The sequence below is a fragment of the Oncorhynchus kisutch genome, unplaced genomic scaffold (assembly GCF_002021735.2).
Source record: "Oncorhynchus kisutch isolate 150728-3 unplaced genomic scaffold, Okis_V2 scaffold3982, whole genome shotgun sequence".
Lineage (NCBI taxonomy): Eukaryota > Metazoa > Chordata > Actinopteri > Salmoniformes > Salmonidae > Oncorhynchus > Oncorhynchus kisutch.
Genome location: NW_022265927.1, coordinates 95,707 through 123,206, shown reverse-complemented (window position 1 = coordinate 123,206; position 27,500 = coordinate 95,707). Strand labels below are relative to the sequence as shown.

At 45.6% G+C, this 27,500-nt stretch overlaps 1 protein-coding gene across 3 annotated transcripts in view; it reads right to left on the bottom strand.

The window, feature by feature from the left end:
• The window catches only part of LOC116352862 (annexin A5), a 33,113-nt gene extending 8,579 nt beyond the window's left edge, over positions 1 to 24,534 (bottom strand). Inside the window, exons 1-10 of one of the 3 annotated variants that reach the window (XM_031821503.1) lie at positions 24,203 to 24,534; positions 23,836 to 23,887; positions 10,701 to 10,785; positions 10,516 to 10,610; positions 10,085 to 10,198; positions 9,910 to 10,000; positions 9,723 to 9,802; positions 5,433 to 5,483; positions 903 to 996; positions 336 to 431 (exon numbers count right to left, since the gene is read on the bottom strand). In XM_031821503.1, coding sequence (XP_031677363.1) covers positions 336 to 431; positions 903 to 996; positions 5,433 to 5,483; positions 9,723 to 9,802; positions 9,910 to 10,000; positions 10,085 to 10,198; positions 10,516 to 10,610; positions 10,701 to 10,785; positions 23,836 to 23,838 — 709 coding nt within the window. In that variant the 5' untranslated portion in view covers positions 23,839 to 23,887; positions 24,203 to 24,534. Of the gene's footprint in view, positions 1 to 335; positions 432 to 902; positions 997 to 5,432; positions 5,484 to 9,722; positions 9,803 to 9,909; positions 10,001 to 10,084; positions 10,199 to 10,515; positions 10,611 to 10,700; positions 10,786 to 23,835; positions 23,888 to 24,043 lie in introns of all 3 variants that reach the window. The other 2 variants (XM_031821505.1, XM_031821504.1) reach the window with 2 other exon arrangements.
• Positions 24,535 to 27,500: the final 2,966 nt, after the last annotated feature.

Sequence of the window (27,500 nt, the reverse complement as noted above, 5' to 3'; positions counted from 1 at the left end):
GTAGTTGTAGTGGTGGTAGTAGTAGTAGTAGTAGTGGTGGTGGTGGTAGTTGTGGTAGTAGTGGTGGTAGTAGTGGTGGTGGTAGTAGTGGTGGTAGTAGTGGTGGTGGTAGTAGTGGTGGTGGTAGTAGTAGTAGTGGTGGTGGTGTGGGTGGTGTGGGTAGTAGTGGTGATAGTAGTAGTAGTAGTAGTGGTGTGGGTAGTAGTGGTGGTAGTAGTAGTGGTGGTAGTAGTAGTGGTGTGGGTAGTAGTGGTGGTGGTAGACGTAGTACTGATGTCTTTCTGGTATGTGGTGTGGTGTGGTGTGGTGTGTGTGTGGTGTGGTGTGTGTCTTACCCACGGCCAGTAGCAGATCTCTCAGTCCTCCAGAAGTCTCTCTCTGAATACTCTCTTCCATCTCGTACCCTGCCAGCTTCATGTATGCAGCAAACACTGATACACACACACACACACGCACACACATAGGTCACAGAAAGTGTGTGTTGATACCATTTATATACACAGATCTCCCTCCCTCACACACACACACATCTCTCCTCAGGTGTTCACCCCCCCCCCCCCCCCCCCCCCCCCCCACCTCTCCTCAGGTGTTCACCCCCCCCTCTCCTCCGGTGTTCACCCCCCCACCTCTCCTCAGGTGTTCACCCCCCCCCACCTCTCCTCAGGTGTTCACCCCCCCCCTCCCACCTCTCCTCAGGTGTTCACCCCCTCCCCCACCTCTCCTCAGGTGTTCACCCCCCCCCCCCCCCCCCCCCCCCCCCCCACCTCTCCTCAGGTGTTCACCCCCCCCTCTCCTCAGGTGTTCACCCCCCCCCTCTCCTCAGGTGTTCACCCCCCCCCCCCACCTCTCCTCAGGTGTTCACCCCCCACACCTCTCCTCAGGTGTTCACCCTCCCCTCCCACCTCTCCTCAGGTGTTCAGTGCTCCTGTTCCCCAGGATGGTGATGAACTGGTCTTCGTCGGTCCCATAATTCTTCTCTCCTGCAGAGAACAAAGTCTACACACACCCACACACACACACACACACACACACACACACACACACAGCCACACACACACACACACACACCCACACACACACACACACCCACACACACCCACACACACACAGTCAGTCAAAGAACTGACATGCTGTATGAAGCTCTACAGCTGTTGTTGTCACAATCACAAATGTTTGGTCTCTAAATAAACTGTTAGTTTAAAAACCCAGTTCTCACATTACCCCATAATGTCAAAGTAGAATTTTGTTTGTAGAACATTTTTTTGAAATTAATCATAAATGAAAAACTGAAAAAATTCTGTCAATATGTATTCAACTCCTAAATAACTTCAGGAGCAAAAATATGTATAACATCACATGATAAGTGTCATGGACTCATTCTGTGTTTAATAATAGTGTTTTTAACATGCTATTTTGATGACTGCCTCATCTCCACACATACAATTATCTGTAAGGTCCCTCAAGCGAGTAGATCATTTCAAGCACAGATTCAACCACAAAAACGACAAAAACCAGAGAGGCTTTCCAATGCCTTGCAAAGAAGGGCTCCTATTGGTAGATGGGTAAAAATGTTTTTTTTAAAACAGATGCTGATAATCCCTTTGAGCATGGTGAATTTATTAATTACACTTTGGCTGGTGTATCAATCCTCCCAGTCACTACAAAGATACAGGCGTCCTTCCTAACTCAGTTACCGGAGAGGAAGGAAACCTCCCAGAGATTTCACCATGAGGCCAATGGTGACTTTAAAACAGCAACAGAGTTTAATGGCTGTGATGGGAGAAAACTGAGGATGGATCAACAACATTGTAGTTACTCCACAATACTAACCTAAATGACAGAGTGAAAAGAAGGAAGCCTGTACAGAATAAACATATTCCAAAACAGGCATCCTGTTTGCAACAAGGCACTAAAGTAATGTTCCAAAACAGGCATCCTGTTTGCAACAAGGCACTAAAGTAATGTTCCAAAACAGGCATCCTGTTTGCAACAAGGCACTAAAGTAATGTTCCAAAACATGCATCCTGTTTGCAACAAGGCACTAAAGTAATGTTCCAAAACAGGCATCCTGTTTGCAACAAGGCACTAAAGTAATGTTCCAAAACAGGCATCCTGTTTGCAACAAGGCACTAAAGTAATGTTCCAAAACATGCATCCTGTTTGCAACAAGGCACTAAAGTAATGTTCCAAAACAGGCATCCTGTTTGCAACAAGGCACTAAAGTAATGTTCCAAAACAGGCATCCTGTTTGCAACAAGGCACTAAAGTAATGTTCCAAAACAGGCATCCTGTTTGCAACAAGGCACTAAAGTAATGTTCCAAAACAGGCATCCTGTTTGCAACAAGGCACTAAAGTAATGTTCCAAAACAGGCATCCTGTTTGCAACAAGGCACTAAAGTAATGTTCCAAAACAGGCATCCTGTTTGCAACAAGGCACTAAAGTAATGTTCCAAAACAGGCATCCTGTTTGCAACAAGGCACTGAAGTAATGTTCCAAAACAGGCATCCTGTTTGCAACAAGGCACTGAAGTAATGTTCCAAAACAGGCATCCTGTTTGCAACAAGGCACTAAAGTAATACTGCAATAAAATTCACAAAGAAATGAACTTTTTGTCATGAATACAAAGCGTTATGTTTGGGGCAAAAGCAACACAACACATCACTGAGTACCACTTCATATTTCCAAACATGGTGGTGGCTGCATCATGTTAAGGGTCTGCTTGTCATCGGCAAAGACTAGGGAGTTTTTAGGATAAAAATAAATGGAATAGAGCTAAGCACAGGCAAAATCCTTGAGGAAAACCTGGTTCAGTCTGCTTTCCAACAGACACTCGGACATTAATTCACCTTTCAGCAGGACAATAACCTAAAACACAAGGCCAAATCTACACTGGAGATGCTTACCAAGAAGACAGTGAATGTTCCAGAGTGGCCTAGTTAGAGTTTCAATCCAAAGTAAGTCTATGGCAAGACATGAAAATGATTGTCTAGCAATAATCAACAACCAACTTGTCAGTGCTTGAATAATTTTTTAAAGAATAAAATGGGCAAATATTGTACAATCCCTTACTCAGGTGTGAGTTGTACCCAGAAATATTAACAGCTGTATTTGCTGCCAACGGTGTTTCTAACAGGTGGGGCTGAATAATTATCTCAGGGGGCTGAATAATTATCTAATCAAGATATACAGTGCCTTCGGAAAGTATTCAGACCCCTTGACTTTTACACATTTTGTTACTTTACAGTTAATGACATCACAATACCCCATAATGACATCACAATACCCCGTAATGACATCACAATACCCCGTAATGACATCACAATACCCCGTAATGACATCACAATACCCCGTAATGACATCACAATACCCCGTAATGACAAAGCGTAAAAACAGTTTAGAAATGTTTATTACAAATAAATATTACATTATTTACATCAGTATTCAGACCCTTTGCTATGAGACTCAGGTGCATCCTGTTTCCATTGATCATCCTTGATGTTTCTACAACTTGATTGGAGTCCAACTGTGGTAAATTCAATTGATTGGACATGATTTGGAAAGGCACACACCTGTCTATATAAGGTCCCACAGTTGACAGTGCATGTCAGAGCAAAAACCAAGCAATGAGGTCGAAGGAATCGGAGACAGGATTGTGTCGAGGCACAGATCTGGGGAAGGGTACCAAAACATTCCTGCAGCATTGAAGGTCCCCAAGAACACAGTGGCCTCCATCATTTTTAAATGGAAGAAGTTTGGAACCACCAAGACTCTTCCTAGTGCTGGCCACCCGGCCAAACTGAGCTATCAGGGGAGAAGGGCCTTGGTCAGGGAGGTGACCAAGCACATGATGGTCACTGACAGAGCTCCAGAGTTCCTCTGTGGAGATGAGAGAACCTTCCAGAAGGACAACCATCTCTACAGGTCTTCGTGGTAGAGTGGCCAGACAGAAGCCACTCCCAGTAAAAGGCATGACAGCCCACTTGGAGTTTGCCAAAAGGCACGTAAAGGACTCTCAGACCATGAGAAACAAGATTATCTGGTCTGATGAAACCAAGATTGATCTCCTCGGCCTGAATGCCAAGCGTCACATCTGGAGGAAACCTGGCACCATCCCTACGGTGAAGCATGGTGGTGGCAGCATCATGCTGTGGGGATGTTATCAGCAGCAGGGACTGGGAGACTAGTCTGGATTGAGGCAAAGAATAACAGAGCAAAGTACAGAGAGATCCTTGATGAAAACCTGCTCCAGAGTGCTCACAACCTCAGACTGGGGTGAAGGTTCACCTTCCAACAGGACAACGACCTAAGTACACAGCCAAGACAACGCAGGAGTGGCTTCGGGACAAGTCTCTGAATGTCCTTGAGTGGCCCAGCCAGAGCCCGGACTTGAACCCGATGGAACATCTCTGGAGAGCCCTGAAAATAGCTTACAAAATATGGAATGCTTTTTCTAAGGCCTACTTTTCCTTTAGACTGTTGTATTGAACTGGTATGAAACCTGTTGTATTGAACTGGTATGAAACCTGTTGTATTGAACTGGTATGAAACCTGTTGTATTGAACTGGTATGAAACCTGTTGTATTGAACTGGTATGAAACCTGTTGTATTGAACTGGTATGAAACCTGTTGTATTGAACTGGTATGAAACCTGTTGTATTGAACTGGTATGAAACCTGTTGTATTGAACTGGTATGAAACCTGTTGTATTGAACTGGTAAGAAACCTGTTGTATTGAACTGGTAAGAAACCTGTTGTATTGAACTGGTATGAAACCTGTTGTATTGAACTGGTATGAAACCTATCAACATACCTTCTGTCTCAGTATGACCACTAGATGGCAGCATTCAACACTGGGTATCACGGGGCGGCAGGGTAGCCTAGTGGTTAGAGCGTTGGACTTGTAACCGGAAGGTTGCAAGTTCAAACCCCCGAGCTGACAAGGTACAAATCTGTCGTTCTGCCCCTGAACAGGCAGTTAACCCACTGTTCCTAGGCCGTCATTGAAAATAAGAATTTGTTCTTAACTGATCTTGCCTAGTTATAAAGGTAAAGGTAAAATAAATTTTAAAAAATCACTATCAACACACCTTCTGTCTCAGTATGACCACTAGATGGCAGCATTCAACACTGGGTATCACTATCAACACACCTTCTGTCTCAGTATGACCACTATCTCAGTATGACCACTAGATGGCAGCATTCAACACATCTTCTGTGTCTCTCTCACACACCAACACACACACACTTACACAAGGGGTGGCTGTGTGTTATTCTACACACACATAACCGTCACACACAGACACTTTGTCACACACCCCTGAGCAGAACACAAGTCAAAGAAGTCATTGTGACTGAGAAGTAAATCTGATTACTATCACATATTTCAGAGATAGACATGTGATTCTCTCTCACTCACACACACTCTCTTACCTGTGCGTCAGCCTCTATGTTCCCCTCCTGTACCCCCTGCTGTCTGCTGGCCTGAGAGGAGAGAGAGCACATCTGTCAGATCTATGTCCCACACATCTATATCCCACATGTCAGATCTATGTCCTACACATCTACAGTACCAGGGAAAAGTTTGGACACACCTACTCATTCAAAGTGTTAAACAAATCAAAATATATTTGAGATTCTTCAAAGTAGCCACCCTTTGCTTCGACAGCTTTGCACACTCTTGACATTCTCTCAACCAGCTTCATGAGGTAGTCACCTGGAATGCATTTTAATTAACAGGTGTGCCTTCTTAAAAGTTCATTTGTGGTATTTCTTTCCTTCTTAAAGCATTTCAGTCAATCAGTTGTGTTTTGACAAGGTAGGGGTGGTTGACAGAAGATACTATTTGACCAAATAGGGCCAAGTCCTTATTATGGCAAGAACAGCTCAAATAAGCAAAGAGAAACGAGAGTCCATCATTACTTTAAGACATGAAGGTCAGTCAATCCGGAACATTTCAAGAACTTCAAAAGTTTCAAGTTCAGTCGCAAAAAACCATCAAGCGCTATGATGGAACTGGCTCTCATGAGGACCACCACAGGAAATGAAGACCCAGAGTTACCTCTGCTGCAGAGGATAAGATCATTACCAGCCTCAGATTGCAGCCCAAATAAATGCTTCACAGAGTTCAAGTAACAGACACATCTCAACATCAACTGTTCAGAGGAGACTGCGTGAATCAGACCTTCATGGTCGAATTGCAGCAAAGAAACTACTACTAAAGGACACCAATAAGAAGAAGAGACTTGCTTGGGGCCAAGAAACACGAGCAATGGACATTAGACCGGTGCAAAGCTGTCATCAAAGCAAAGGGTGGCTACTTTGAAGAATCTCAAATGTATTTTTTTGTTTAGTTTTTAGTTACTACATGATTCCATATGTGTTATTTCATAGTTGTGATGTCTACATTGTTTACATTATTCTTCAATGTAGACAATGGTAAAACATTAAGAAAACCCATCTGTATATACCAGATCTATGTCCCACACATCTATATATACCAGATCTCTGTCCCACGCATCTATATATACCAGATCTATGTCCCACACATCTATATATACCAGATCTCTGTCCCACGCATCTATATATATACCAGATCTATGTCCCACGCATCTATATATACCAGATCTATGTCCCACACATCTATATATACCAGATCTATGTCCCACACATCTATATATACCAGATCTATGTCCCACACATCTATATATACCAGATCTATGTCCCACGCATCTATATATACCAGATCTCTGTCCCACACATCTATATATACCAGATCTATGTCCCACACATCTATATATACCAGATCTATGTCCCACACATCTATATATACCAGATCTATGTCCCACACATCTATATATACCAGATCTATGTCCCACACATCTATAAATACCAGATCTATGTCCCACACATCTATATATACCAGATCTATGTCCCACACATCTATATATACCAGATCTCTGTCCCACACATCTATATATACCAGATCTCTGTCCCACGCATCTATATATACCAGATCTATGTCCCACACATCTATATATACCAGATCTCTGTCCCACGCATCTATATATACCAGATCTATGTCCCACACATCTATATATACCAGATCTATGTCCCACACATCTATATATACCAGATCTATGTCCCACACATCTATATATACCAGATCTCTGTCCCACACATCTATATATACCAGATCTATGTCCCACACATCTATATATACCAGATCTATGTCCCACACATCTATATATACCAGATCTCTGTCCCACACATCTATATATACCAGATCTCTGTCCCACACATCTATATATACCAGATCTATGTCCCACACATCTATATACACCAGATCTATGTCCCACGCATCTATATATACCAGATCTCTGTCCCACGCATCTATATATACCAGATCTATGTCCCACACATCTATATATACCAGATCTATGTCCCACACATCTATATATACCAGATCTATGTCCCACACATCTATATATACCAGATCTATGTCCCACACATCTATATATACCAGATCTATGTCCCACACATCTATATATACCAGATCTCTGTCCCACACATCTATATATACCAGATCTATGTCCCACACATCTATATATACCAGATCTATGTCCCACACATCTATATACACCAGATCTATGTCCCACACATCTATATATACCAGATCTCTGTCCCACGCATCTATATATACCAGATCTATGTCCCACACATCTATATATACCAGATCTCTGTCCCACACATCTATATATACCAGATCTATGTCCCACGCATCTATATATACCAGATCTATGTCCCACACATCTATATATACCAGATCTATGTCCCACACATCTATATATACCAGATCTATGTCCCACACATCTATATATACCAGATCTATGTCCCACACATCTATATATACCAGATCTATGTCCCACACATCTATATATACCAGATCTCTGTCCCACACATCTATATATACCAGATCTATGTCCCACACATCTATATATACCAGATCTATGTCCCACACATCTATATACACCAGATCTATGTCCCACACGTCTATATATACCAGATCTCTGTCCCACGCATCTATATATACCAGATCTATGTCCCACACATCTATATATACCAGATCTCTGTCCCACACATCTATATATACCAGATCTATGTCCCACGCATCTATATATACCAGATCTATGTCCCACACATCTATATATACCAGATCTATGTCCCACACATCTATATATACCAGATCTCTGTCCCACGCATCTATATATACCAGATCTATGTCCCACACATCTATATATACCAGATCTCTGTCCCACGCATCTATATATACCAGATCTATGTCCCACACATCTATATATACCAGATCTCTGTCCCACGCATCTATATATACCAGATCTATGTCCCACACATCTATATATACCAGATCTCTGTCCCACGCATCTATATATACCAGATCTATGTCCCACACATCTATATATACCAGATCTCTGTCCCACACATCTATATATACCAGATCTCTGTCCCACACATCTATATATACCAGATCTATGTCCCACACATCTATATATACCAGATCTATGTCCCACACATCTATATATACCAGATCTATGTCCCACACATCTATATATACCAGATCTATGTCCCACGCATCTATATATACCAGATCTCTGTCCCACGCATCTATATATACCAGATCTATGTCCCACACATCTATATATACCAGATCTCTGTCCCACGCATCTATATATACCAGATCTATGTCCCACACATCTATATATACCAGATCTATGTCCCACACATCTATATATACCAGGTCTCTGTCCCACACATCTATATATACCAGATCTATGTCCCACACATCTATATATACCAGATCTATGTCCCACACATCTATATATACCAGATCTATGTCCCACACATCTATATATACCAGATCTCTGTCCCACACATCTATATATACCAGATCTATGTCCCACACATCTATATATACCAGATCTATGTCCCACACATCTATATATACCAGATCTATGTCCCACACATCTATATATACCAGATCTATGTCCCACACATCTATATATACCAGATCTCTGTCCCACACATCTATATATACCAGATCTATGTCCCACACATCTATATATACCAGATCTATGTCCCACACATCTATATATACCAGATCTATGTCCCACACATCTATATATACCAGATCTATGTCCCACGCATCTATATATACCAGATCTCTGTCCCACGCATCTATATATACCAGATCTATGTCCCACACATCTATATATACCAGATCTATGTCCCACACATCTATATATACCAGATCTATGTCCCACACATCTATATATACCAGATCTATGTCCCACACATCTATATATACCAGATCTATGTCCCACACATCTATATATACCAGATCTCTGTCCCACACATCTATATGTACCAGATCTATGTCCCACACATCTATATATACCAGATCTATGTCCCACACATCTATATATACCAGATCTATGTCCCACACATCTATATATACCAGATCTATGTCCCACGCATCTATATATACCAGATCTATGTCCCACACATCTATATATACCAGATCTATGTCCCACACATCTATATGTATACTTGTGTATACTTCCGGTCCTTCTTTGGACACTGTGTTAACAACCCTCCAGGCAAGCTTCAATGCCATACAACTCTCCTTCCTGACCTCTGACCCCTCACCTGTAGCAGGATGACCAGCAGTCTCCTGAAGTGACCTGACGTGTCTCCTGTTACATCCTCCTCTAGTTCTGCATCAAACTCTGGAACACGAACACACACACACACACACACACACAATTAGTGAGTCAGTGTGTCTGTGTGTGTGTGTGTGTTACCCTGGCGGTAGGCAGCAGTGTGTGTGTGTTACCCTGGCGATAGGCAGCAGTGATGTCCTTAATCTGCTGGGCCGTTCTAGAAGACAGGATCTCAATCAGCACCTTCTCATCGGTCCCCGCCCCCTACACCGTGACATCAACACACAGTCACTATGACATCACACCGTCACTCACAGGATATGACATCACTAGTCCTGGGTCAAATACCTTGATGGCATTCCGTAGTGATGTCACATCGTAGAGGATGGGCGGAGTCATTAGAGCCACTACCAGAGTCTCAAACGTTCCCCCCAGTTCACCCTGCAGATCACCTACCAGGTCCTGGAGAGGGGGGAGAGAGGAGAGGAGAGGAGAGGAGAGGAGAGGAGAGGAGAGGAGAGGAGAGGAGAGGAGAGGAGAGGAGAGGAGAGGAGAGGAGAGGAGAGGAGAGACAGGAGGAGGGAGGGAGGGAGAGAGAGAGAAAGGTAGAGGGATGATTGTGTTAAGGTTGTATTGTGGTTGTAGATTACATTAGAGGAGTTTATTGTTCATATGCACAGGGGTCACAGATGTCATTACAGGGTATTGTGGTTGTGGTTGTATTGTGGTTATATTGTGGTTGTGGTTGTATTGTGGTTATATTGTGGTTGTGTTCTGACCTTGCCATGCAGGGTCTTGTATGCAGCTTTGATCTGCTGTCTCTGGCTGTTGCTACGAGACGTCAACAACTTCATGATGGAATCCTCATCGGTTCCTATGGCAACAACAAACACCATAGTCAAATCTTTGGTGCCATGGTTACTCCCTCAATTTGCATCACATTCAGACCACACACACCACTGACCCAGTCCCTTCATGGCCTTGTAGAGTATCTCTGCATCTTGGTTGGCGTTGAAGTTTCCACTGGCTCTCACACTGCCTCGACCAGCCTATCAGAGACCAGACACATAGGAGGACTGTGGGTAATGTAGTTCAGGGTAGACCAGATAGGACTGTGGGTAATGTAGTTCAGGGTAGACCAGAGAGGACTGTGGGAAATGTAGTTCAGGGTAGACCAGAGAGGACTGTGGGTAATGTAGTTCAGGGTAGACCAGAGAGGACTGTGGGTAATGTAGTTCCGGGTAGACCAGAGAGGACTGTGGGTAAAGTAGTTCAGGGTAGACCAGAGAGGACTGTGGGTAAAGTAGTTCAGGGTAGACCAGAGAGGACTGTGGGTAATGTAGTTCAGGGTAGACCAGAGAGGACTGTGGGTAATGTAGTTCAGGGTAGACCAGAGAGGACTGTGGGTAATTGTAGTTCCGGGTAGACCAGAGAGGACTGTGGGTAATGTAGTTCAGGGTAGACCAGAGAGGACTGTGGGTAATGTAGTTCAGGGTAGACCAGAGAGGACTGTGGGTAAAGTAGTCCAGGGTAGACCAGAGAGGACTGTGGGTAATGTAGTTCCGGGTAGACCAGAGAGGACTGTGGGTAATGTAGTTCAGGGTAGACCAGAGAGGACTGTGGGTAATGTAGTTCAGGGTCGACCGGAGAGGACTGTGGGTAATGTAGTTCCGGGTAGACCAGAGAGGACTGTGGGTAAAGTAGTTCAGGGTAGACCAGAGAGGACTGTGGGTAAAGTATTTCCGGGTAGACCAGAGAGGACTGTGGGTAAAGTAGTTCAGGGTAGACCAGAGAGGACTGTGGGTAAAGTAGTTCAGGGTAGACCAGAGAGGACTGTGGGTAATGTAGTTCAGGGTAGACCAGAGAGGACTGTGGGTAATGTAGTTCAGGGTAGACCAGAGAGGACTGTGGGTAATGTAGTTCAGGGTAGACCAGAGAGGACTGTGGGTAAAGTATTTCAGGGTAGACCAGAGAGGACTGTGGGTAATGTAGGTCAGGGTAGACCAGAGAGGACTGTGGGTAATGTAGGTCAGGGTAGACCAGAGAGGACTGTGGGTAATGTAGTTCAGGGTAGACCAGAGAGGACTGTGGGTAATGTAGTTCAGGGTAGACCAGAGAGGACTGCGGGTAATGTAGTCCAGGGTAGACCAGAGAGGACTGTGGGTAATGTAGTTCAGGGTAGACCAGAGAGGACTGTGGGTAATGTAGTTCAGGGTAGACCAGAGAGGACTGTGGGTAATGTAGTTCAGGGTAGACCAGAGAGGACTGTGGGTAATGTAGTTCAGGGTAGACCAGAGAGGACTGTGGGTAATGTAGTTCAGGGTAGACCAGAGAGGACTGTGGGTAATGTAGTTCAGGGTAGACCAGAGAGGACTGCGGGTAATGTAGTCCAGGGTAGACCAGAGAGGACTGTGGGTAATGTAGTTCAGGGTAGACCAGAGAGGACTGCGGGTAATGTAGTTCAGGGTAGACCAGAGAGGACTGTGGGTAATGTGGTTCAGGGTAGACCAGAGAGGACTGTAGGTAATGTAGTCCAGGGTAGACCAGAGAGGACTGTGGGTAATAGAGTTCAGGGTAGACCAGAGAGGACTGTGGGAAATGTAGGTCAGGGTAGACCAGAGAGGACTGTGGGTAATGTGGTTCAGGGTAGACCAGAGAGGACTGTAGGTAATGTAGTCCAGGGTAGACCAGAGAGGACTGTGGGTAATGTAGTTCAGGGTAGACCAGAGAGGACTGTGGGTAATGTAGTTCAGGGTAGACCAGAGAGGACTGTGGGTAAAGTAGTCCAGGGTAGACCAGAGAGGACTGCGGGTAATGTAGTTCAGGGTAGACCAGAGAGGACTGTGGGTAATGTGGTTCAGGGTAGACCAGAGAGGACTGTAGGTAATGTAGTCCAGGGTAGACCAGAGAGGACTGTGGGTAATGTAGTTCAGGGTAGACCAGAGAGGACTGTGGGGAAATGTAGGTCAGGGTAGACCAGAGAGGACTGTGGGTAATGTGGTTCAGGGTAGACCAGAGAGGACTGTAGGTAATGTAGTCCAGGGTAGACCAGAGAGGACTGTGGGTAATGTAGTCCAGGGTAGACCAGAGAGGACTGTGGGTAATGTAGTTCAGGGTAGACCAGAGAGGACTGTGGGTAAAGTAGTCCAGGGTAGACCAGAGAGGACTGTGGGTAATGTAGTTCAGGGTAGACCAGAGAGGACTGTGGGTAATGTGGTTCAGGGTAGACCAGAGAGGGCTGTGGGTAATGTAGTTCAGGGTAGACCAGAGAGGGCTGTGGGTAATGTAGTTCAGGGTAGACCAGAGAGGGCTGTGGGTAATGTAGTCCAGGGTAGACCAGAGAGGACTGTGGGTAATGTAGTCCAGGGTAGACCAGAGAGGACTGTGGGTAATGTAGTTCAGGGTAGACCAGAGAGGACTGTGGGTAATGTAGTTCAGGGTAGACCAGAGAGGACTGTGGGTAATGTAGTTCAGGGTAGACCAGAGAGGACTGTGGGTAATGTAGTTCAGGGTAGACCAGAGAGGACTGTGGGTAATGTATACTGAACAAATATATAAAAACGCAGGTCATATAAAGAAATCAGTCAATTGAAATAAATGAATGAAGTCCTAATGGATTTCACATGACTGGGAATACTGATATATAATACACACACATACGACTGGCTCCTCCCCTCAGCTAACAGGAGAATTGTGTGTGAGGTAGTGCAGTCTAAGGTCACTGTTGTTAGCTGACGCTGGTGGTTTTGGGAACATTGTTGTTTAGGGAGGGGAACCACGGAATGTTTCTGGAGTGAGGCGAACACAACAGAGTCCAGGATTCTGTCTGTCAGAGCCCAAAAACATCCTCCACACACAGCAGCTGATTGGATTGTAATGGAGAGGCTAGTGGGACCAACAGGAGAGGTGCAGAGCAGCCAGACAGGAAGGAAGGAACCAAAACAACAGGCCCAGTTCATATTGTTTATAATCCAGGCAGAAACTATTCAGACCCCTTGACTTTCCCCCCATGTTGTTACGTTTCAGCCTCTAAAACGGATGACATTCAAATCTCCACACAGGACTCCAGAATGAAAAAACAAAAACAGGTTTTTAGGAATTTGTGCAAATGTAATATAATAAACAGAAACACCCAGTGGTGTAAAGTACTTCAGGCATTTGAGTATCTATACTATTTACATTTTTGACAACTTTTACTTTCCTACATCGCAAAAAAAAAATATATATACCTTTTTACTCCTTCCATTGTTCCTGACACCCAAAAGTACTAGTTACATTTTGAATGCTTATCAGGACAGCAACATGGTCTAATTCGCTCTCGTCAAGAGAACATCCCTGGTCAGCTCTACTGCCTCTGATCTGGAGGACTCACTAAACAGAGAACATCCCTGGTCATCTCTACTGCCTCTGATCTGGAGGACTCACTAAACAGAGAACATCCCTGGTCAGCTCTACTGCCTCTGATCTGGAGGACTCACTAAACAGAGAACATCCCTGGTCATCTCTACTGCCTCTGATCTGGAGGACTCACTAAACAGAGAACGTCCCTGGTCATCCCTACTGCCTCTGATCTGGAGGACTCACTAAACAGAGAACATCCCTGGTCTTCCCTACTGCCTCTGATCTGGAGGACTCACTAAACAGAGAACGTCCCTGGTCATCCCTACTGCCTCTGATCTGGAGGACTCACTAAACAGAGAACATCCCTGGTCATCCCTACTGCCTCTGGTCTGGAGGACTCACTAAACAGAGAACATCCCTGGTCATCCCTACTGCCTCTGATCTGGAGGACTCACTAAACAGAGAACATCCCTGGTCATCCCTACTGCCTCTGATCTGGAGGACTCACTAAACAGAGAACATCCCTGGTCAGCTCTACTGCCTCTGATCTGGAGGACTCACTAAACAGAGAACATCCCTGGTCATCCCTACTGCCTCTGATCTGGAGGACTCACTAAACAGAGAACATCCCTGGTCAGCTCTACTGCCTCTGATCTGGAGGACTCACTAAACAGAGAACATCCCTGGTCAGCTCTACTGCCTCTGATCTGGAGGACTCACTAAACAGAGAACATCCCTGGTCATCTCTACTGCCTCTGATCTGGAGGACTCACTAAACAGAGAGCATCCCTGGTCAGCTCTACTGCCTCTGATCTGGAGGACTCACTAAACAGAGAACATCCCTGGTCATCTCTACTGCCTCTGATCTGGAGGACTCACTAAACAGAGAACATCCCTGGTCAGCTCTACTGCCTCTGATCTGGAGGACTCACTAAACAGAGAACATCCCTGGTCAGCTCTACTGCCTCTGATCTGGAGGACTCACTAAACAGAGAACATCCCTGGTCATCTCTACTGCCTCTGATCTGGAGGACTCACTAAACAGAGAACATCCCTGGTCATCCCTACTGCCTCTGATCTGGAGGACTCACTAAACAGAGAACGTCCCTGGTCAGCTCTACTGCCTCTGATCTGGAGGACTCACTATACAGAGAACATCCCTGGTCAGCTCTACTGCCTCTGATCTGGAGGACTCACTAAACAGAGAACATCCCTGGTCTTCCCTACTGCCTCTACCATCGAACTTGCACAATTGGTGGCTGACTAAATACTTTTTTTGCCCCACTGTATGTATGTATGTATGTATCTATGTATGTATGTATGTATGTATGTACAGTGGGGCAAAAAAGTATTTAGTCAGTCACAAATTGTGCAAGTTCTCCCACTTAAAAAGATGAGAGAGGCCTGTAATTTTCATCATAGGTACACTTCAACTATGACAGACAAAATTAAGAAAAAAAAAAATCCTGAAAAATCACATTGTAGGATTTTTTATGAATTTATTTGCAAATTATGGTGGAAAATAAGTATTTGGTCAATAACAAAAGTTTATCTCAATACTTTGTTATATACCCTTTGTTGGCAATGACAGAGGTCAAACGTTTCTGTAAGTCTTTACAAGGTTTTCATTCACTGTTGCTGGTATTTTGGCCCATTCCTCCATGCAGATCTCCTCTAGAGCAGTGATGTTTTGGGGCTGTTGCTGGGCAACACGGACTTTCAACTCCCTCCAAAGATTTTCTATGGGGTTGAGATCTGGAGACTGGCTAGGCCCCTCCAGGACCTTGAAATGCTTCTTACAAAGCCACTCCTTCGTTGCCCGGGCGGTGTGTTTGGGATCATTGTCATGCTGAAAGACCCAGCCACGTTTCATCTTCAATGCCCTTGCTGATGGAAGGAGGCTTTCACTCAATCTCACGATGCATGGCCCCATTCATTCTTTCCTTTACACGGATCAGTCGTCCTGGTCCCTTTGCAGAAAAACAGCCCCAAAGCATGATGTTTCCACCACCATGCTTCACAGTAGGTCTGGTGTTCTTTGGATGCAACTCAGCATTCTTTGTCCTCCAAGTTGAGTTTTTACCAAAAAAGTTATATTTTGGTTTCATCTGACCATATGACATTCTCCCAATCTTCTTCTGGATCATCCAAATGCTCTCTAGCAAACTTCAGACGGGCCTGGACATGTACTGGCTTAAGCAGGGGGACACGTCTGGCACTGCAGGATTTGAGTCCCTGGCGGCGTAGTGTGTTACTGATGGTAGGCTTTGTTACTGTTGGTCCCAGCTCTCTGCAGGTCATTCACTAGGTCCCCCCGTGTGGTTCTGGGATTTTTGCTCATCGTTCTTGTGATCATTTTGACCCCACGGGGTGAGATCTTGCATGGAGCCCCAGATCGAGGGAGATTATCAGTGGTCTTGTATGTCTTCCATGTCCTAATAATTGCTCCCACAGTTGATTTCTTCAAACCAAGCTGCTTACCTATTGCAGATTCGGTCTTCCCAGCCTGGTGCAGGTCTACAATTTTTGTTTCTGGTGTCCTTTGACAGCTCTTTGGTCTTGGCCATAGTGGAGTTTGGAGTGTGACTGTTTGAGGTTGTGGAGAGGTGTCTTTTATACTGATAAGTTCAAACAGGTGCCATTAATACAGGTAACGAGTTGAGGACAGAGGAGACTCTTAAAGAAGAAGTTACAGGTCTGTGAGAGCCAGAAATCTTGCATGTTTGTAGGTGACCAAATACTTATTTTCCACCATAATTTGCAAATAAATTCATTAAAAATCCTACAATGTGATTTTCTGGATTTTTTTTTCTCATTTTGTCTGTCATAGTTGAAGTGTAGGTCTAGAACTTAAGGAATGATTTGTACCAAATACAATGCTCTTAGTTTTAGAGATGTTCAGGACCAGTTTATTCCTGGCCACCCATTCCAAAACAGACTGCAACTCTTTGTTAAGGGTTTCAGTGACTTCATTAGCTGTGGTTGCTGATGCGTATATGGTTGAATCATCAGCATACATAGACACACATGCTGTGTTTAATGCCAGTGGCAGGTCATTAGTAAAAATAGAAAAGAGTAAAAGGGCCTGGAGAGCTGCCCTGCGGAACGCCACACTTCACGTGGCGTTCCGCATCACCTGCTAACTGAGGGAGGGGCCACTACGCCTCTGCTAACTGAGGGGAGGGGCCACTACGCCTCTGCTAACTGAGGGAGGGGCCACTACGCCTCTGCTAACTGAGGGAGGGGCCACTACGCCTCTGCTAACTGAGGGAGGGGCCACTACGCCTCTGCTAACTGAGGGAGGGGCCACTACGCCTCTGCTAAATGAGGGAGGGGCCACTACGCCTCTGCTAACTGAGGGAGGGGCCACTACGCCTCTGCTAACTGAGGGGGGGCCACTACACCCCTGCTAAGTGGGGGGGGGCCAGTCCTCCAGCAGCTCTACACCCCTGAACAGTAAACACACTATCTACTGTTTACTGCTCCACACTGTCCATTTTGTACTCCATCCTGTGTGTGTACTCAGAGAGAGAGAGAAGGAAGAGAGAGAGAGAGAGAGAGAGAGAGAGAGAGAGAGAGGAGGAAGAGAGAGAGAGAGGAGGAAGAGAGAGAGGGAGAAGGAAGAGAGAGAAGGAAGAGAGAGAGAGAGAGAAGGGAGAGAGAGAGAGAGGGAGAAGGAAGAGAGAGAGAAGGAAGAGAGAGAGAGAGAGGGAGAAGGAAAGAGAGAGAGAGAGAGAAGGAAGAGAGAGAGAGAGAGAGAGAAGGAAGAGAGAGAGAGAGAGAAGGAAGAGAGAGAGAGAGAGAAGGAAGAGAGAGAGAGAGAGAAGGAAGAGAGAGAGAGAGAGAGAGAGAGAGAGAGAGAGAGAGAGAAGAGAGAGAGAGAGAGAGAGAGAGAGAGAGAGAGAGAGAGAAGGAGAGAGAGAGAGAGAGGAAGAGAGAGGAAGAGAGGAGGAGAGAGGAGGAGAGAGAGAGAGAGAGAGGGAAGAGAGAGAGAGGAGGAAGAGAGAGAGAGAGGAGGAAGAGAGAGAGAGGGAGGAAGAGAGAGAGAGAGGAGGAAGAGAGAGAGGGAGAAGGAAGAGAGAGAGAGAAGGAAGAGAGAGAGAGAGGAGGAAGAGAGGAGGAAGAGAGAGAGAGAGAGAAGGAAGAGAGAGAGAGAGGAGGAAGAGAGAGAGAGAGGAGGAAGAGAGAGAGAGAGGAGGAAGAGAGAGAGGGAGAAGGAGAGAGAGAAGGGAGAGAGAGAGAGAGAAGAAGGAGAGAGAGAGGGAGAAGGAAGAGAGAGAGGGAGAAGGAAGAGAGAGAGAGAGAGAGAAGGAAGAGAGAGAGAGAGAAGAGAGAGAGAGAGAGAGAGAGAGAAGGAAGAGAGAGAGAGAGAGAGAGAGAGAGAAGGAAGAGAGAGAAGGAAGAGAGAGAAGGAAGAGAGAGAAGGAAGAGAGAGAGAGAGAGAAGGGAGAGAGAGAGAGAGGGAGAAGGAAGAGAGAGAGAGAGAAGGAGAGAGGAGAGAGAGAGAGAGAGAAGGAAGAGAGAGAGAGAGAGAAGGAAGAGAGAGAGAGAGAGAAGGAGAGAGGAGAGAGAGAGAGAGAGAGAGAGAAGAGAGAGAGAGAGAGAGAGAGAGAGAGAAGAGAGAGAGAGAAGAGAGAGAGAGAAGGAAGAGAGAGAGAGAAGGAAGAGAGAGAGAGAGAGAGAAGGAAGAGAGAGAGAGAAGGAAGAGAGAGAGAGAGAGAAGGAAGAGAGAGAGAGAGGAGGAGAGAGGAGAAAGAGAGAGAGAGAGAGAAGAAGAGGAGAGAGGAGAAGAGAGAGAGAGGAGAGAGAAGAGAGAGAGGAGGAAGAGAGAGAGAGAGGAGGAAGAGAGAGAGGGAGAGGAGAGAGAGAGAGAAGGAAACAGAGAGAGAGAGGAGGAAGAGAGGAGGAAGAGAGAGAGAGAGAGAAGGAAGAGAGAGAGAGAGAGGAAGGAAGAGAGAGAGAGAGGAGAAGAGAGAGAGAGAGGAGGAAGAGAAATTAGAGGGAAGAAGAGAGAGAAGGGAGAAGAGAGAGAGAGAGAAGGAGAGAGAGAGGGAGAAGGAGAGAGAGAGGGAGAAGGAAGAGAGAGAGAGAGAGAGAAGGAAGAGAGAGAGAGAGAGAAGAAGAGAGAGAGAGAGAAGGAGAGAGAGAGAAGAGAGAGAGAAGGAAGAGAGAGAAGGAAGAGAGAGAGAGAGAAGGGAGAGAGAGAGAGGCGAGAAGGAAGAGAGAGAGAGAGAAGAGAGAGAGAGTAAGAGAGAGGGAGCAAGGAAGAGAGAGAGAGAGGAAGAAGAGAGAGAGAGAAAGAAAGAGAGAGAGAGAGAGGAGAGAGAAGAGAGAAGAGAGAAGAGAGAGAGAAGAGAGAGAAGAGAAGAGAGAGAGAAGGAAGAGAGAGAGAGAGAGAAGAGAGAGAGAGAGAGAAGGAAGAGAGAGAGACGAAGGAAGAGAGAGAGAGAAGGAAGAGAGGAAAGAGAGAGAGGAGAGAGAGAGAGAGAGAAGGAAAGAGAGAGGAGAGAGGAGAGAGAGAGAGAAGGAAGAGAAGAGAGAGAGAGAAGGACGACGAGAGAGAGGAAGAGAGAGAGAGGAGGAAGAGAGAGAGAGAGAGAAGAGAGGAGAGAGGGAGGAGGAGAAGAGAGAAGAGAGAGAGAAAGGAGAGAGAGAGAGAGGGAGAGAGAGGAGGAAGAGAGAGAGGAGAAGGAAAGAGAGAGAGAGAGAGGAAGAAGAGAGAGAGAGGAGGAAGAGAGAGAGAGAGAAGAAGAGAGAGGGAGAAGGAAGAGAGAGAGAGAGAGAAGGAGAGAGAAGGAAGAGAGAGAGGAGAAGGAAGAGAGAGAGAGAGAGGAGAGAGAGAAGAGAGAAGGAAGAGAGAGAGGAGAAGAGAGAGAGAGAGAGAAGGAAGAGAGAGAGAAGAGAGAGAGAGAGAGAAGAGAGAGAAGGAAGAGAGAGAGAGAAGGAAGAGAGAGAGAGAGAGAGAGAGAGAGAGAGAGAGAGAGAGAGAGAGAGAGAAGGAAGCGAAGAGAGAGAGAGAGAAGAAGGAAGAGAGAAGAGAGAGAGAGAAGAAAGAGAGAGCAGAGAGAGAGAGAGAAGGAAGAGAGAGAGAGAGAGAGATACGAGAGAGAGAGAGATAGAGAGAGATAGAGAGAGAGAGAGAGAAGAGAGAGAAGAGAGAGAGAGAGAGAGGAGAGAGAGGAGAGAGAGAGAGAGAGAAGGAAGAGAGATAGAGACGAGAGCGGCAGAAGGATTAGAGAAGAGACAGGAAGAGAGAGAGAGAGAAGGAGAGAGAGAGAGAGAAGAGAGAAGAGGAGGAAGAGAGAGAGCGAGGAGGCAAGAGAGGGAGGGGGGAGGAGGCAGAGACCCACCCTGTCTGAAGAAAGGCCCACACACATGACTCATACTGACTTCCCCAAATACAGCCCCTCTGCTCCACACACACAGAGACACTGTGGTTTTCTAGAAATGAAGAGGGCTGGTTTTCATTAAAAGGCTTCCAACTGTCTGTAGCAGCAGAGTTTAACAGTTAAACAACACATTATATTCCCAGTGTGATGTCACATCCTGATCAGGCCGGGTTTCCCCTTAACATAGAAATACCCATACTAGAATAACACATGGTATAGTTTCATAGTATGTGACATTTATATAAAAGTATCATCTAATGCCCCATGGTGTTGACTCCCGCCATTCGACTCCCGCCATTCGACTCCCGCCATTCGACTCCCGCCATTCGACACCAGCCATTCGACTCCAGCCATTCGACTCCAGCCATTCGACTCCCGCCATTCGACTCCAGCCATTCGACTCCCGCCATTCGACTCCCGCCATTCGACACCAGCCATTCGACTCCAGCCATTCGACTCCAGCCATTCGACTCCCGCCATTCGACTCCAGCCATTCGACTCCAGCTATTCGACTCCAGCCATTCGACTCCAGCCATTCGACTCCCGCCATTCGACTCCAGCCATTCGACTCCCGCCATTCGACTCCCGCCATTCGACTCCCGCCATTCGACTCCAGCCATTCGACTCCAGCCATTCGACTCCAGCCATTCGACTCCAGCCATTCGACTCCCGCCATTCGACTCCAGCCATTCGACTCCAGCCATTCGACTCCAGCCATTCGACTCCAGCCATTCCTTAATTTTTGTACAGCTCATCACTTTATTTGATTACCAGCTGTTGTATTGGGATATTGGGAGTTTTACTAGATCAAACGCTGAAATGAGTCTGCTGTTTAAGTACGTACACTGAACAAAAATATAAAACCTATTTTTACTGATTTTACTGAGTTAGAGTTCATAGAAGGAAATCAATCAATTGAAATACCATTCCCCCAGATGATGTGTTAAACACCTCTACAACACTGCTCTCTGTGTTCCCAGATGCTGTGTTAAACACCTCTACAACACTGCTCTCTGTGTCCCCAGATGCTGTGTTAAACACCTCTACAACACTGCTCTCTGTGTCCCCAGATGCTGTGTTAAACACCTCTACAACACTGCTCTCTGTGTCCCCCAGATGCTGTGTTAAACACCTCTACAACACTGCTCTCTGTGTCCCCCAGATGCTGTGTTAAACACCTCTACAACACTGCTCTCTGTGTCCCCCAGATGCTGTGTTAAACACCTCTACAACACTGCTCTCTGTGTCCCCCAGATGCTGTGTTAAACACCTCTACAACACTGCTCGCTGTGTCCCCCAGATGCTGTGTTAAACACCTCTACAACACTGCTCGCTGTGTCCCCCAGATGCTGTGTTAAACACCTCTACAACACTGCTCTCTGTGTCCCCCAGATGCTGTGTTAAACACCTCTACAACACTGCTCTCTGTGTTCAACAAGCTTTCTCTGCCCTTAACCTTGTTCTGAACACCTCCAAAACAAAGGTAATGTGGTTTGGTAAGAAGAATGCCCCTCTTCCCACAGGTGTGATTACTACCTCTGAGGGTTTAGAGCGGTGTGATTACTACCTCTGAGCATTTAGAGCTGGAGGTAATCACATGGTACACGGTCTAGCCATCTCTTCATTCAAAGACTCAATCATGGACACTCTTACTGACAGTTGTGGCTTCTTGCCCTTTGTACTGTTGTCTCTGCCCGATAATGTTTGTATCATGGCTTGTGCTGCTACCATGTTGTTGTCGTGTTGTGCTGCTACCTTGTTGTTGTCATGTTGTCCTGCTACCATGTCGTTGTCGTGTTGTGCTGCTACCATGTTGTTGTCGTGTTGTCCTGCTACCATGTTGTTGTCGTGTTGTGCTGCTACCATGTTGTTGTCGTGTTGTGCAGCTACCATGTTGTTGTCGTGTTGTGCTGCTACCTTGGCAGGTAGCCTAGTGGTCAGAGGAGGCAGGTAGCCTAGTGGTCAGAGGAGGCAGGTAGCCTAGTGGTCAGAGGAGGCAGGTAGCCTAGTGGTCAGAGGAGGCAGGTAGCCTAGTGGTCAGAGGAGGCAGGTAGCCTAGTGGTTAGAGGAGGCAGGTAGCCTAGTGGTTAGAGGAGGCAGGTACCCTAGTGGTTAGAGGAGGCAGGTAGCCTAGTGGTTTGAGCATTGGGCCAGTAACTGAAAGGTTGCTAGATCGAGTCCCCGAGTGACAAGGTACAAATCTGTCGTTCTGCCCCTGAACAAGGCAGTTAACCCACTAGGCCGTCATTGAAAATAAGAAACTCATGAAACACGGGACCAACACTTTACATGTTGGGTTCATACATTTGTGTTGAGTGTAGCAAGCTAGTATGGAGATTCGGGACAGAGCCAGTATCTTCAGCATCAACACCATTTTTCAGTGTTAGGCAATAGATGAACAATGTTTTTAAAGCTAAACATGACACATATGTTTTGGGAGAAACTCACCCGGGATGAATGAAACACATATGGGAGTACAGTCTCAAATGATCTCCCTTCGTTCTGCAGTTATACAGTGTAACAACCTATTCTAGATCCCATGTGTTCCATACTGGATTCTACAGTTATACAGTGTAACAACCTATTCTAGATCCCATGTGTTCCATACTGGGTTCTACAGTTATACAGTGTAACAACCTATTCTAGATCCCATGTGTTCCATACTGGGTTCTACAGTTATACAGTGTAACAACCTATTCTAGATCCCATGTGTTCCATACTGGGTTCTACAGTTATACAGTGTAACAACCTATTCTAGAACCCATGTGTTCCATACTGGGTTCTACAGTTATACAGTGTAACAACCTATTCTAGATCCCATGTGTTCCATACTGGGTTCTACAGTTATACAGTGTAATAACCTATTCTAGAACCCATGTGTTCCATACTGGGTTCTACAGTTATACAGTGTAATAACCTATTCTAGATCCCATGTGTTCCATACTGGGTTCTACAGTTATACAGTGTAATAACCTATTCTAGAACCCATGTGTTCCATACTGGGTTCTACAGTTATACAGTGTAATAACCTATTCTAGAACCCATGTGTTCCATACTGGGTTCTACAGTTATACAGTGTAATAACCTATTCTAGAACCCATGTGTTCCATACTGGGTTCTACACTGTGTATTGTTCTGGGATAAGGTGTAATGATTATTTAAAGACTGTCGCCTGGGGCGGTGCCGCGGATGTGGTGTCCATTATAGACAGAGATAGAAAGTTAAACATTAACATAGTAATGGAATCATACAGTTCTCTTTTACCGACAGCGAAACATTTCCGTTTATTCATCTGAAGTGGCTTTTAGTGAAGTTAAATTGGACATTATAATAACAGCATCATAAAGTTGTCTAGTGAAGTTAACTTACCATTCTGATAGATAGCTGATAGTTGGTTTGATTCGAAGAAAGATCGTTCTGTCTGAAGAGAAACACAGAACAGAATCACTAACTAACTTAAAAGGCAAAAGCTTTAAAAGCCATCAAAAACTTTTCCACGTTAAAAGTCATGGAAAATATTCACAGATCTGTGTTTCCATTCATAAAACAGACGGAGTTAGCAACAGCCACAACTCGCCATTATCTGCTAAAATCCTGTTGTATCTCTCCGCATCCGTGTTGATAAATGATCCCAACTACAATCACAGTCCAGGTAAAACACATCACCTGGTTCAGGAGAATAACCTCGTCAACAACTCTTCAACTAACGATCTGATGTCGAGCGGTGGAAACTTACCGGAGGAGGTCTGCACCGGAGCTCGCAGTAAAGAGAGGGAGAGAAAGAGAGAGGAACCGGTAGAAAGAGTGGAAAAACGAGTCCGCTGCGAGTGAACAGAGACACACCCTGTATGACTAAACAGCTCGGGTTCAGCGCCTCGGTTGACCGGGAGATGACGTGTTTAATCCCAAAACTATTTACACGATTTCAACATCGTAGTGGTGAAGCAAACGGGTTGTGGACTTGTCCGCGGTGTAAAACCATCTCAATCAAAACGGACAAACCGATAAACAACGTAATCAACCAGCTGCTAGTGATGACAGTGGAGGATGATGTGTTCAATCTGTCTCTATAGAAACCGTGCAGGTTTACCTGAACAGGTGACAAGAGGTGGAGAGGAGGAGGGAAAGCGAGGGTTTCTTTATTTTTTACATTGTAGAATAATAGCAAAGACATCATAACTATTAAATAACACATATGGAATCATGTAGAAATCAGAACAGTCGCGCAGAGACCGACATGGCCTTGCGTGCTAGAACATTTTACAGAGACATAGACGTTGCGTATCTCACTGCTTTCTTCAATGCGCTGTGCTCTCCTGAAGCCAAATAATCAACACTTCTCAGTATTAATTCAATGGATTGTGGTCAGTAAACCCATGGAATATGGTGTCAATAATAATATCAAAATATATGAAATATAGAAGTAGAAGTAGAAAATACAAGTGCATAACTACAGCGCAATTTTCCATGAAGTATGTGTATCATTATTCTGATGTTTTTATAAACCATGTCCAATATTTGTTTGGCAATAACAAAAAGGCTCATGTTGACGTTGATCACGTTACTGCCAACCAATGGGAGTTGGTCATGCTACCGCACTGTGCAGTCCTTAAACAATCCACAGGGTGGCAGACTAGACCACAAATTCATGTTTTGCATGAAATAATAATCGAGTTAAGTGCAGTATAGCAGGATTGGGATTTTAGGCTGCCCTCCTGTGGATTATGTTGGAACTGCGTCAATTTAAATTGGCAGTAGGTATTATAACAGTGGAGTGGAGGGGACACAGATCCTTTTTGCAAATAGTATGTACAAACTCAGGCACCAAACACGTTGAAAACCAACTTTATAATGTTTGTGGTAATAAATCACAGATTCCACGGTCAATTAGCTACAGGACTATATTTATACCTATTTAACTAAACAAATACCTCCAACCCCTTAGTAGGAACAACACTTCACAGTTTTACACACATGTACAGACCAGCATACAATCCTTTCTCCAACTAAATAATTCACAACGTTTGCAAGTTATATTACACAGTAGCAGGATGTCCATTCAGTGGTGCCCCGTCATTCAGGACAGGCAGATCCCATCTGTTTGGATAGCAGGATGTCCATTCAGTGGCGACCCGTCATTGAGGACAGGCAGATCCCATCTGTTTGGATAGCAGGATGTTAGTCCATTCAGTGGCGACCCGTCATTCAGGACAGGTGGGGCAGATCCCATCTGTTTGGATAGCATGATGTCCCATTCAGTGGCGACCCGTCATTCAGGACAGGCAGATCCCATCTGTTTGGATAGCAGGATGTTAGTCCATTCAGTGGCGACCCGTCATTCAGGACAGGCAGATCCCATCTGTTTGGATAGCAGGATGTTAGTCCATTCAGTGGCGACCCGTCATTCAGGACAGGCAGATCCCATCTGTTTGGATAGCAGGATGTCCATTCAGTGGCGACCCGTCATTGAGGACAGGCAGATCCCATCTGTTTGGATAGCAGGATGTTAGTCCATTCAGTGGCGACCCGTCATTCAGGACAGGTGGGCAGATCCCATCTGTTTGGATAGCAGGATGTCCATTCAGTGGCGACCCGTCATTCAGGACAGGCAGATCCCATCTGTTTGGATAGCAGGATGTCCATTCAGTGGCGACCCGTCATTCAGGACAGGCAGATCCCATCTGTTTGGATAGCAGGATGTCCATTCAGTGGCGACCCGTCATTCAGGACAGGCAGATCCCATCTGTTTGGATAGCAGGATGTTAGTCCATTCAGTGGCGACCCGTCATTCAGGACAGGCAGATCCCATCTGTTTTGAGCCCCACTTGTTCAGCTATAAAAAATATCAATATAAATGTTGTTGTTTTGTGTTCCGGTTTTGCGTGTTATTTGGGCATTAATACGTGTCACATATCAGTCTGTTAATAAAGCTCCACACAAACATGGTCTCTTTTTTGTTTTCTTGAGTAAAGCAGCTCCAAAATGCAGGTGTTTCAGCCCAGCTCAGTGCTTTCTGTGCTTAACTGCAAGTGTTGCAAAGCAATCACTAGCCTGCTATTCAGTGGAGAGGGTGTGTGGTCCAAGTCTGGGGTTAAGGGTTTAAGGGTTTCTTTTCCAAGCTTAAAATAATAATCATTTGGGTGCTGTACTGCAGCGCTAGCTGTGCCACCAGAGACCCTGGGTTCGTGCCCAGGCTCTGTCGCAACCGGCCGTGACCGGGAGGTCCGTGGAACGACGCAGAATTGGCCTAGCGTCGTCCGGGTTAGGGAGGGCTTGGCCGGTAGGGATATCCTTGTCTCATCGCGCACCAGCGACACCTGTGGCGGGCTGGGCGCAGTGCACGCTAACCAAGGTTGCCAGGTGCACAGTGTTTCCTCCGACACATTGGTGCGGCTGGCTTCCGGGTTGGATGCGCGGGTTGTACATCGGAGGACGCATGACTTTCAACCTTCGTCTCTCCCGGGCCCGTACGGGAGTTGTGGCGATGAGACAAGATATATATATTTAAAAAGTAAAATAAATAATAATAATAATCATTCAACATCCTGGGCCATAAAAGGTTGAATACATTGGCCATGCTGTCAATCTGTCCAACTGGGAACTCAGACTGCAGGGAGTTCAATCCAACTGGGAACTCAGACTTCAGGGAGTTCAATCCAACTGGAAACTCAGACTTCAGGGAGTTCAATCCAACTGGGAACTCAGACTTCAGGGAGTTCAATTCAACTGGAAACTCAGCCTTCAGGGAGTTCAATCCAACTGGGAACTCAGACTTCAGGGAGTTCAATCCAACTGGGAACTCAGACTTCAGGGAGTTCAATCCAACTGGGAACTCAGACTTCAGGGAGTTCAATCCAACTGGGAACTCAGACTTCAGGGAGTTCAATCCAACTGGGAACTCAGACTTCAGAGGGTTCAATCCAACTGGAAACTCAGAACTGGGAAATCTCAGACTTCAGGGAGTTCAATCTAACTGGGAACTCAGACTTCAGGGAGTTCAATCCAACTGGGAACTCAGACTTCAGGGAGTTCAA